At 33.6% G+C, this 12,882-nt stretch overlaps 1 protein-coding gene across 1 annotated transcript in view; it reads right to left on the reverse strand.

The window, feature by feature from the left end:
- The window catches only part of Osy (oskyddad), a 77,969-nt gene that overhangs the window by 24,004 nt on the left and 41,083 nt on the right, over positions 1-12,882 (reverse strand). Inside the window, exons 4-8 of the mRNA XM_064218767.1 lie at positions 12,142-12,278; positions 9,425-9,550; positions 3,784-3,877; positions 2,234-2,419; positions 238-479 (exon numbers count right to left, since the gene is read on the reverse strand). Coding sequence (XP_064074837.1) covers positions 238-479; positions 2,234-2,419; positions 3,784-3,877; positions 9,425-9,550; positions 12,142-12,278 — 785 coding nt within the window. The remainder of the gene's footprint in view (positions 1-237; positions 480-2,233; positions 2,420-3,783; positions 3,878-9,424; positions 9,551-12,141; positions 12,279-12,882) is intronic.

Below are 12,882 nucleotides of genomic sequence, written 5' to 3' on the forward strand. Positions count from 1 at the left end.
GATAAAGTAACGTGAAACGCCAGAAAATAATATTGGACATTCGAAAAAAATCAACAACAAATCTGATTTCACTTTAGAAGATGATTTACATTACATTTACACTAATAATTCCATCATGACCACAAAAAAAAATAGAAAACATACGGTATACTAAAATATAACAAAGAATAAGACATTCAGAAGTGCCGATATCTTTCTAACGTGAAAAATCCACAATAGAAATTAATAAATGATTACCCGTAATTTCGGAACAGACTCCAGAAATTCTTCCAAATCAAAGCTTCCATGTGATGCATCTTCATAGGTTTTATCCTTTCCAAATATCTACTCGTCGGCTTCTCTTCTGGCGGTAAAGCTTCTACCGCCGTAACCTTTTCAGTAACGATCCCTCGACCCTTGCTGCTCATCGATACATTATCACCAAACTCTCCAGAAATTTCACCAATTTCTGAATCTTCAATGTCAATAGCTGTTGGGTCCTGTATATGATTTATTCTTATTAACGGAGTACTCTTTATCATTTTTAACACTTTTGAATCAAATTTTCACGTCAAATTCCCAGAAGTTTTGAAGATTTAAAATATGACCGAGCATCAACTTGATTGAATCAAAATGTTTTGAATCGTCGGTTTTCACATTCGATTTATCCACGGCTTTATCCGAGCGCAACGAAATTTATTAATATTAAGAAAAGCTAAACGAAATAACGAAATCTTAGAACATAAATTACGAATTATCGTGGCAGCCATGTCAGAATCCATCAAGTAGCCCAGAAGTCGAGTACAACACGCGCTGCCTAAGCCATCTGTTTTGTTTTATTTTAAGTAATAAATTTAATAAAAGCCACCTTGGATATAAATTCGTTCTGAGCTTTTGAAAAGTTTAGAAGCTAAGTTATTATTCTTAAAAATGATACCTAATATGTTTTATTTTAGAAGATAAAAATTAAATTAGTTTTTTTTTTAAATAAGTCATCCAATAAATATTTAAATTTAGGATCAAAATTCATGTGTTTGAAAAGATTTACAATATTAAAGTACGCTTTAAGAGTATTATTCAAATTTAAAGAGCATTATTTCAGAAATATGCTAATAATTTTGTATCAATTAGAAATTGTTTTGAATATGCCCGAATAACATTTTACATTTCTATTATGGATATTTGATGATCGATTTTTTCTATATAAACATTCACCGAATTAATATATTTATTTGTAAAATAATTCATTATAAAATAAGTTTTAATAAGAAGTTATCGTTCGGTGCTCCTCCGACTGGTCGTTCGGCCTTGATCAAAGCAAAGTCAAAACCGTTGGTAAGCGTTACACTTGCCCATCGATCGTCAAAAATCTACCACAAATTCGGAAATAAGCACCTTGGACCTGAGAATTGATATAAGAAACTCCGTGGGTTTTTTTATTATTATCATATTTAACAATTATGGATTTCATTACTTTACTTTTTATTTGAAATAGCCTAATGACAATCGTTTCATTCTCAAAAAGTCCCTTAACGATTCTTTAAAATCTTACAATTGAATATTTTTGATCGTTTTCTGGGATCTTGTTATAAATCCGTATACATTGTCCAACAACAGTTATTAACCCTGTGTAATCGGGTAAAAGTAGTTTCAAACTTGTGCCGCTATGAACGTCACAAGAAAAACTTTTATGTCAGTTTGACAGTCATTATTTTAATGTCCGAATTGAGAATGGACATAATAAACGTTATAAAATCAGATTTCTTAATTTTTTTACAATTTCTTAATCTTTACTGTCCAAGACAAAGAACTTGGTAAGAGTTAAGCTTGCCAAGTTTCTCGTGACAATGCAACGAATACGTTGTTTGCCATCAACGACATTTTCGCATTAATGAATCCCTCTGGATTTAACCGTGATAATACTAAATGACCCGATGGACTAGCACTTTAGTACCTTTTGTGGAACGCAAAACGCTTTGACAAATTTACCAAGTGTCAGAGAAACGGCGTTAAACAGCAGAGGACAATGTTCAAGCGAGCTAACGACGCAAATGTTTATCTCGTAAACCCTAATGATGTCTTTGTGCGGATGGCAAACAAAACATTTGAACCTTGGAACTATCGTAAGACAATTATATTGATAAAAACAATGCATCGTTTTGTTTTACTGCCTCCCCTGTTGATTGTTATTTGTAATTTCAATTAAATATTTTCTCATAATTATAGGTATAATAAAAAACAAAATAAAACTCACGGGTATTGATGGTATTTCGACTTTTTCTACAACATCAGCTAATATACTGGATCGTCTTCTCTTGCCCATGTTCTGAAGTACGGATAATTTTAGGAACACGTCTTCGAGGCTCTCCGCTTGGTATCTTGACATCAGCTCACTTGGGGACTCTTCGGCTAAGAACCTGCCTCCACGCATAAGGCCGATCTATAGAAGCAAAGTGAAACTTAGAACCACAGTATTATTGATTTCTTTTTAAAACAAATTTTACCCTGTGACACTAGAGAGCCAGTTGATTACTGTCCAAAGAATTGGAATTACGTTTCAACGGAAGAATCGCTTCTAGCATCATTGCTATTATATTTTGTATGATTTGTATAGTAGGTATTTTCAATTCTAATCTTGGGCCAAAAGATTAAAAACGCTGACCGGAAAAACAAGTCACTGTAACATTTTTCTACCGCAAAATTCATAATATAGCTCTTATAAAGACGCCCATGACACGCTGTGGCAGACACAGAAAGACCACATAGCGATATTAGTATCGTGAATATCAGGCCATTCGACCACAACGCGATGTGGCAAAAAAGAGCTTCAACAAATGACGTAATCTTACAAATATCTAGCGACCCGCCCCGGATTCGCACGGGTGCAATGCTGATACTAAATATACTACAGAATGTTTTTATATACAACGTCACAGCTTTTTGAGTCAGTTCAGGTCCATATTAAATAAATATAAATAAATAAATAAATATTGGACAACATCACATACATTACTCTGATCCCAATGTAAGTAGCTAAAGCACTTGTGTTATGAAAATCAGAAGTAACGACGGTACCACAAGCACCCAGACCCAAGTCAACATAGAAAACTAATGAACTTTTTCTACATCGACTCGGCCGGGAATCGAACCTGGGACCTCGGAGTGGCGTACCCATGAAAACCGGTGTACACACTACTCGACCACGGAGGTCGTCAAATATTGATCTATAATAAATGAACAATGTACTTAAAGTACTTAATTGCCTAAGGAGTAACGTTCTACTGCTTAAAATCGCCTCGTAAAGACATTATCTCTCGTAAAAAGTAAAGGATAAAATGTTGTTACTGTGGGTTATCCCTAAGAGATAGATATATACCATCATGGACATTTTTGTAGACCTTTTTGAGTTGTACAATACTGTAGTAAATTATTTTGATCTATCTCGTAGGGTTCAGCCATTGTTTGCAATATAAGTGCTTATTTAGGACATCATATTAGACACCTCTAAAACTATTATATTTCTTTACTATATTATGCATGTATTAAACATACTAAACTCTTGAATCACTCTATCTATTAAAAAAAACGTATCAAAATCCATTGCGTAGTTTTAAAGATATAAGCATACATAGGGACAGACAGTCAGCGGGAATCGACTTAGTTTTATATTTAGTGATTTGAACGTTCGAAATCGCTTCGAAATTGTCGAATATTATATCTCTTTATTTATATCATACTATGAAAATACATAAATAAGGTCAACGAACGTAGATACATTTAAATAGCCCATTTGAACATACTTACAATGTTAGCTTGTTTTGTTTCATCGATGTAATGTGTGGTGATTATAACCGTTGTTCTCCCGCCTTTAGTTATTTCCACCAAATGATCCCAAATGCTGAAATTAAATTAATATTACGTATATTACTATGATACTTACGTGGGTAGATGAAAATTTGAAGTCAACAGACTTTAGACGGTAATTATTTCGGTACTTACGTATTAACGCCACCGCAACAAACAAAATTTCTGCGAATGTGCCAATATAGGTACCTAGCCTAACCGATGTTGTTGCATTCGTAGATATTTTTTGCTGCGGTGGCGTTAATACGTAAGTATCATTATATATGTTACTATAAAAGCTCGAACTACGGTAAATCTTAAGATTTTCCAGTAAAACCTTAGATTTACCGATTATGAATGGTATATGTCCATAAAACTTTGGGATTCGAACTTTTACCATCATTCACTTGGTAAATCTTAGGATTTACATTTTAGGTTAGGTTGGATTGGTAAAAGTCCGAAAAAGTCGTCCTTTTATAATAAATACTTACATTTACCAACTCATGTCGGTAAATCTTAGGTTTTACTGGAAAATCTTAAGATTTACCTTAGTTCGAGCTTTTATAGTAACATATATACATATCGGCGCAACACCATTATTTATTTATGTTTATGTGTTATAAATAATTTCAATTATGTTTTAAAATCATAAACTGATTGCTATGTTTATTGTTATTTGTCAAATTATTCTTTTATTGTTAAAATTAATTACGTTAAATAATAATTATTATGAATAAGTACGGTGCATGTAAACAGTAGGGTAATTGTGAAAAATCGTAAGATTGCCCCCACTCTCTTTTAGTCATAAATATGAGTGGTTGTTGCCACAAAGGAGTTTTTCTGTGACGTGTAGGCGAACAGAATAGAGCTCTCTATTGTCAGTTTTATCTAAATAAAGCGATTAATTTGAAGTATTTGGTTTTACTTACTTTTATTATGGAAAGTTACGATAATAATGAAGAGCATGACGTCAGCAATGCTGACGTCATTATTTTTAATAACAATATGCTACACGGGAATACGTCATACATTATTATTTATTTTTAAATTATATTTTAACATTGTAAAAAAATTTAATAAAACTACAGCTGACAAAATCCAAGATGGCGTTGCGAATATAACACGTGTATATGATCAGGTCATTTGTGCCGATCCGACCAATCATCTCTCGCCTTTCAAGTGCGAAGTTTGTGTTTGTAATTATATATTGTCGTAAATAACTGTAATATTATTCGTTAATTACAATTATTTGATGAAATAGGGCGGTAAAGGGTGGTGGTAATGATGTAAAGGAAAACAAAGTTTCAACTTATGATGTAGATTTGTTCCTATTATATTATAGTTACTTTTTTTTTAAATGTAGACCGATTTTGCCTATCTATTTATAATTGATGTTCGTTAACGATGCAATATTAAAAAAGAAAACATAATATGTAAATAATCAAAAATACTGTATTAAATCGTCGCATTTTCTGACATGAGTTCAACTTTCAGGAAAAGTCAAATAACCAACAATCGGATGGCTTTCGAAGAACTGAGAAGAACGGGCAGATAATGGCTAAGTTCGTTGGCAATTGATAGGTCTTAATTTCTTATTTTAATCTAGTGCAACAAACTACTGATAAACACAATACATATATACAAACGAATGTAAAATTTCAGTAATTAACATATTTTATCGATAGTCCATTCCTCGAAAACAAGCTCCTAAAAGAAATTGCCCTTTTGCGCTCATTCGTTGCCACGCGTGACCTTCATTGGCCAAAACACTACTTAGTCTCGTTTTAAATGCTGGATTCGTCTGGTTTATCTCTATCTAGACGCGCGTTTCGACCAATAAGATGCGAGTATTTTGTTTCCTAGGAGTTCGACTCGTGGAATGGAATTTATTTTTATCCCCCATATAAATAAAAACGAATTAGAAAAATTAGCTAACCGGTAGTTCGCGTGGTAGATTTACTTTAAAATAAATCTTGTTAAACGACAATTCAATTCAAGTGCGTGTAAGATTCTCCTTGTATAAAGTATATCTTGATTTTTTTTTTTGTCAATGACTAATTTATATTTAACAGCACTGCCAAATTTTCTTGTATAATTTCGCTCTTGTAGTAAAATTCTGTTTTTTAAAATTACGAAAAAATTTACGCATTTTAAGTAGTCGAACTTTATTTAATAACGGGGTGACAACTGCGCGCGAATATTGAAAAGTCGCGGAACCGTGTTGAACCTTCGTATTCAATTTTAAGACGAACACGTAATCTAGTTCCAATTACAATATGCGTATTGATAGGACCAGCTTCGCAACATACAATCTAGACCAGTACCCTCCGTACTGGTGATTCTTCCATAATAGAAGCTTATTTTAATATATCTCAAAATGTATTCATTAATAAATAGTCATGAAATAGTCCTACTTAAGGGCATAGACTCGCTCCTCTTGAGGAGATTTGGAGCTATTCCATTACGCTGCTCTAATACGAGTTGTACCACACGTGGCAGAATTTCAGTGACATTCTTGATGATAAAGAGTAACTACTGCGTCTCTTGCCGGTTCTTCTCGGTAGAATCTACATTCCGAACCGGTGGTAGCTTTACTTAAAATAGTTTGTTAAATGACGATTCAAAAGTGCTTGTAAAAGCCTACTTGAATAATGTATATTTTGATTTGATTTAATTTGACTTGTGCCTGTTGTTACACTGGCTCACTCACCCTTCAAACTTCACAATTTTTATTAAAGTCCCACAGGTGCTAACCGCTGTACCGTAAAATATTCGAACGTAAACTATTCAATTATGAGCTTCGCCGATTATTTTACGCTTCAAGTGAAATTTCTCGTTTATAAAAATCCAATTACATAATCATTTTATCTTTCCGAATAAGCCCAGCTGCGATCTGATTCCTCGGCTTAAGGGTATTCAGTGGAATTTCATCAGATACACTATTTTCGTCTTAAATACTTTGTTTCAAATTTACGGTTTTCATGGAAACTTTACGGCTTCTCCTACAATGTTTTTAACGGGTGAAACACTGTTGTAACATTAATTATTATTTCCAATGTAATAATTTTATAAAAACAGTTCTGTCTTTTCCAACAGATTATAAAACAAAAGCTAGCTGGAGCGCGCGCAACATTATAGTAGAGCAACAAAAGCGAAAATTCCCTTTACGGTGTGTAGTAATTAACAACTTATTAATTAATCTATACTAGTATTTTAAATGCGAAAGTAAGTTTTTTTTGTGTCCCGAGGAAGGACATACGCTATATTGTTTTAATTCACCCGTGATGAGAATATTTGAGTCTAGCCTAGTCCAGTCTGAGCTAATCTGAGTCTATACCTATAAATACTGTTAAAAAGGTAATTACATTAACTGCAATGCTGTGTCTTGTTCTCTTAAATTTTAAATCAATCATGAACGAAAGAGGTATCAGAGTTTAAGTTATCATACGCTTAACATCATCATCCTCCTGCCCTTATCCCAATTAATTTGATATAAATTAATTTAATTTAATATTTAATTTTAAATAAGACTGGAAGTTTTAACGTATTTATAGGTTGTATGGTGAAACATTTACTATTTTTTTAAATAATTGCTTTACTAACATTGTAAAGAAGAATAGTTTCATTTTAATGGCGCGTTGTCATGAAATAAAAAGCAATTAATATATGACGTATTTCTTCTTATAAAAATATAATATAATATAACTTTTACTATAGAACTTATATATAATTCGAAATTTAAATTAAAAGAAAACGAAAATGTACGCAATAAATTCCGTAGATGCTTTAAAACAAACACCATAATAGATATCAAGGAACAATGATAATTACGTCAATCTGCGTTTGCTGATGTCATGGACTTTGACAGACTGAGGTCAAGGTTTTTAAAAATACCTTATTTGTGAAAATACAGACATTCGGTTTAAGATAATATGCGTAATGTAAAATATACAAGAGGACAAGGTCTTCGCATCTATAATGTATTTGCACAACATATCTACATAATACATAATATACACAACCGTTAACCGAGACGGCCCAGTGGTAAACACTAAACTAAACTAAAGAACACGCGCATCTTAACCGTTGATTCTGAGTTAGAACCCGGGCAAGAACCACTTCATGAACTAAATTTTATTTTATAATTCGTATCGTGCGTGGCATTGAAGAGAAACATCGTGTGTCTAATTTCAATAATGATTCCGTCACACGTCAACACGAATTTAAGCAACGCGGTGGAATAATCTCCAAATCTTATATACAAGATATTTTTATTTTTTTTACATAAGTACGTTGCTATGTATGTTTAAGATTAAAAGAGGAGTGTCGAGCGAAGCGTTAGCTAGTTAAGAAATGTTCGTTAAACCGGAAGGATTACATACATTGAATGTTAACGGAAATATACAAGACCGTATAATATTATATAACACCTGCGTCGCGCTTAAACGTTACTGATCCGTGGGATGTAGCGTGATTTTATGTCATATTCTATAACCTTTCTGAATAAATGTCTTAAGATATAGAGTAAATATTATTTCAAATCAGACTGGAAATTCTTGAGCTTAGAAAAATACAAATACTAAAAGCTTTGAACATTAATAAATTAAATTGCATACTAAAAAAAAATCATTCGTTTATTTTCACGCAGGATAAATAATAATCTATATGTATTTAAATAATCGGACACATAAATTATGTAAATTTATCAGTCGGAAATTCGTCATTCCCAACTCTTGGTAACTATAAGGTAGTACAAAGACTACGGGGTAGCACCAACAGCATCTTAGGTATGATCTCTAATAGACTGGATTTGTGCATATGTCAACCATTGCTGTGCCATTTCAAGTGGCATAGTAAAATAATTAAAACACTAACCAAGGAAATAAGTTTTTATTGTTACTAACAAAATGAGTCTTTATGTTACTTGATAAAATATAAATAAATAAATATAAATAAAAAAAGTTTAACGTCTTGTAAAATGACGGTTCATATACTTGAAGTATATACCTATTTATTCAATTTCATTTAGATTTTGATTTCGTAAACTTCATCCGTACATAATTCATATTTGTAAATTATTATTAAAACTTATAGCCGAAGATGCAGTGGTTTTCGGAACATGTTTAATTTTTTATAGCATACTAGCTGTCGGACCCGTCTTCGTTCACGTTTAAGGGGTTGTTAGGCATAAAAGACGTCCTTCCTACGGATTCAAAACTGCTTCATAACCATTGAGCCAAGTTTCATCAAATTTGTCTCAGTGGTTAAGCCGTGGACGAGCAACAGACAGACAGATAGAGTTACTTTCGCATTTATAATATTTGTATAAATAGTATAGACGTAAGCGAATGCGTCAATGGGTCAGCTGATGGTAAGATCACCACTGCCCATAGTCATTAGCGCTGTAAAAATTGGAACCAATCTTAACATCGCCAATGCGCCACCAATCTTGGCCACGTTACCCAGCGCTTGCACAAAGCCGTACCACCAAGTAATGTTATAATGTATTTATAATATTATTATAGCAGTAGATGCGGTTACCAGTTTCACACGCTTAATATTTAGATTATTGCCGTGTATATTTTAACATAGAATCTTTTACCTCTGTCTCAAAACTGGGTCAACTCCGACTGTTGGCTCATCCAGGATTAAGAGTTCAGGATCGTGAAGTAGCGCCGCTGAGAGAGAAACTCGACGCTGTTGACCTCCTGACAAATTTTTTACTTGTCTGAAATGTAAAAGAAAATTATTAACATTTTTTTCTTAATGATCAACATTTATACATATCAATGAATATTTAACGTTTTTTTTTTTAATATAAGTTCGAAAAACAACTACAAAAGGTTTTCAAAATTTGGTTACTGACCACAGCGATCATCTGACCATAACTATATTACATATGAGTTACACATATATGTAATATAGTTATGGTCATATATGTAATATACTTCCGGGGGCATAGTATTAGTTCTTATAAGGCAAAAATTTGTTGCGTTGCGTTGCATTTGCATTTTTTATTATATTGTATATTGCATTGCGTTTTTTTAAATAAATACATAAATAAAATTTGAAAAAAGAATTATTCAAATCAAAATTAATTAAAATATTTATTTTATTTTGTTTTTCGATCGCGTGTGGCACAAAGCGCTTCTTTCGAAGCTTCCTTCCTATGGACTTCCCGGGAAATTATGCAATTGGATTACCAGTTTTTTGGCAGATCGGAGCATCAAAGTCGTGGTCGACGGTGCATGCTCCGACTTAAAATTCGTCAATGCTGGTGTTCCACAAGGCTGCGTTCTATCACCCACTCTGTTTCTTCTGCATATCAATGACTAGTTGCAAATCAGTAACATTCACTGCTATGCAGACGATAGAACCGTAGACACCTCATACACCGGCCGTGCTCATATTTCTCGGGAAAACGTCGAAGAAAACCGGAACAAACTTGTGTCTGAAATCGAGTCTTCGTTAAACAAAGTCTCGAACTGGGGCCGGCTAAACCTAGTCCATTGCAACCCCAAAAAGACGCAAGTTTGCGCGTTAACTGCTAAAAAAACACCATTTGTCGTATCTCCACGATTTGAGAACATTCTGTTATCCGCCACAGCTACTATCGGAATACTTGGCGTCGATATTTCAAATCTCGTTCAGTTCCGCGGTCAATTGGAAGGCAAAGCCAAATTGGCATCGAAAAAGCTCGGTGTGCTCAGCAAGGCAAGACAGTATTTCACGTCGGCCCATCGTCTAAGACTCTACAAGGCGCAAATTCGGCCACACATGGAGTACTGCTCTCACCTCTGGGCGGGTGCTCCCCAGTACCAGCTCCTTCCATTTGATCGTATCCAACGTAGATGTCCGAAAATCCACAACAGCGCGATTTTTAAGACATTTTTTGCCTCGCACAACCACTCTGTGGAACCAGCTTTCGCCGGAGGTTTTTCCGAACCGATACGACTTGGGAACCTTCAAGAAAAGAGCGTACTTATTCCTGAAAGGCCGGCAACGCACCTGCAAGCCCCCCGGTGTTGCAGATGTCAATGGGCGGTGGTAGTCACTTTCCATCAGATGAGCCTCCTGCTCGTTTGCCACCTCTAACATAAAAAAAAAATCAACCCTTTAACATAACGATTCTAAAGTGCTTTTATGAGCTTTCTTGAATAAAGTCTATATGATATCTATCTTTTAGATGATCAATGTATATTTCTAATGCCGTCAACATCTACCCGCAAACTTCATTCTCGTGAACAAGACATTCGTAGATAATGTCGAAATATCGAGCTCCACCAAATAAAAATAAAAAACATGGTAAATCCCGTATTAAATACTTGTAGTAATAAATAATTTAACAGTTACGAGGCATTAAAACAAATAATTCTCATGTTTTATTAATAGCAAAGTTAATCGAATAGTTAATACAATATCACTAGTCCGATGATAATAAGAACTAATTCGACTATCAGCTTAAATTAATCGAATTATTAATTGGTATGCTCTCTTTAATTAATTGTTACATTTCGGTTCTGCGCATATTTCAATAATGTTCGAAATGCGCTGTTTTAATATTACTTAATTTAATTAAAGAATGTGGCACAGACTGAATATTTTTTTGGAATTATAAATTTGGTCAAGTGCCAATCTTAAATACTAGCAACATTTACAAGATACATTATATTGCAAAGTGTAAGTTGTAAAAAGTATGGAAGTTTTCGAAGTACAAAATTGTAGTACTGTCAAATTCTAACCTCCAAGCTGCTAGTTAGTTACTTAAAAAACTATTTTTATTGGTTCTCCTTATAAGCTAGCAACTATATTTTTTTATATGTGCAGGCGGGTGGGCAGATGACCAATAAGTAATATTACCCATTCCAAACATCACTAATACGCCACCAACCTTGGAAACTAAGTTGTTGTGTCCCTTAAAGTTCACACAACTTGAAGATGGGTTACGACGGTTTATTATGCCAATTATATATTGAAACGTCAATCTATTTTTATTGTTATGTATCTTTTATGAGTTTTATGTTTTATGTTTTATGGTACATTTTGTTTTATAGCATATGTGCTCACTCTTGTTGCATAAAAAATGGGTCATTTTATATCATATAATAAATCAAATTATTTGATTTGCAAATTCAGGTATATTTATGTTGATCGTAAAAAAACTTTGTACAAACGTCTGAGCAATATTAATTCAAAATGATTCAAATGTTATTAGTCATTTTATTAACCTCGTCAGATGCGATTGTTCAGATCAGTAGCGTGTTTAAGCAAAAGTGTTTGCTCAAATAAGCGCAATAAAAAGCATATAAAATTACTAACCTCGTTGGATTTGGCAGTTGCAATAGTGAAACAAGGAAGTCGACTTTTTCGTCAACCTCCTTCGTTGTCATGCCAGCGATCCAGCCGAAATATATCATCGTTTCTCGTATTGAAAACTCGCCGAAAAGTGCAACTTCCTGCAAAAGAAAAAAATACACTTTTTAAAAGTGTTTCATACATATTCCAATTATCATTGGCATAACTTATAAAGACATTAGACACATAATCGTTTGTCCAAACTGACTGTCAACGCACAGCCAAAGCTACTGAGCCTATAAAGCTGTTCTAGAACATAGTTTAATTTTGACAACGTAAGCATCAGTTAAGTAAGGATTTTTGGAAATTTAAACTTTAAGGCCGTGGAAAAATGGGAGGGATAACTTGATATGATTATGGTACGGAGTGACAGCTAGTTCATGAAATCCGCAATTTTGGCTTTTATAATTTTGGATTACGCCATAATTTCATTTTCGAAACTCATCCTAAATTAACTGATCTCCGTGATTATACCCTCTTTAAAGTAACTTTTCTCAACAAATGGGCTCTATCCAACGAAAATTATCTGTAAGGCTACGGACACAATTGTGGGACTTAGGAATTGCGAAATCGGTTTCGATCTCACAAATATGAGAATAGATTTACAAGATTCTGCGTAACAATGCATCAGTAACCTGTTCTGTTATAAATACAAAAAAAAGCTAGTTTTGCTTGGAGCATAAAACCGGACGCATGGATGGATTT

This window comes from Vanessa tameamea, chromosome 24 (assembly GCF_037043105.1).
Source record: "Vanessa tameamea isolate UH-Manoa-2023 chromosome 24, ilVanTame1 primary haplotype, whole genome shotgun sequence".
In the NCBI taxonomy this organism is placed as follows: Eukaryota; Metazoa; Arthropoda; class Insecta; order Lepidoptera; family Nymphalidae; genus Vanessa; species Vanessa tameamea.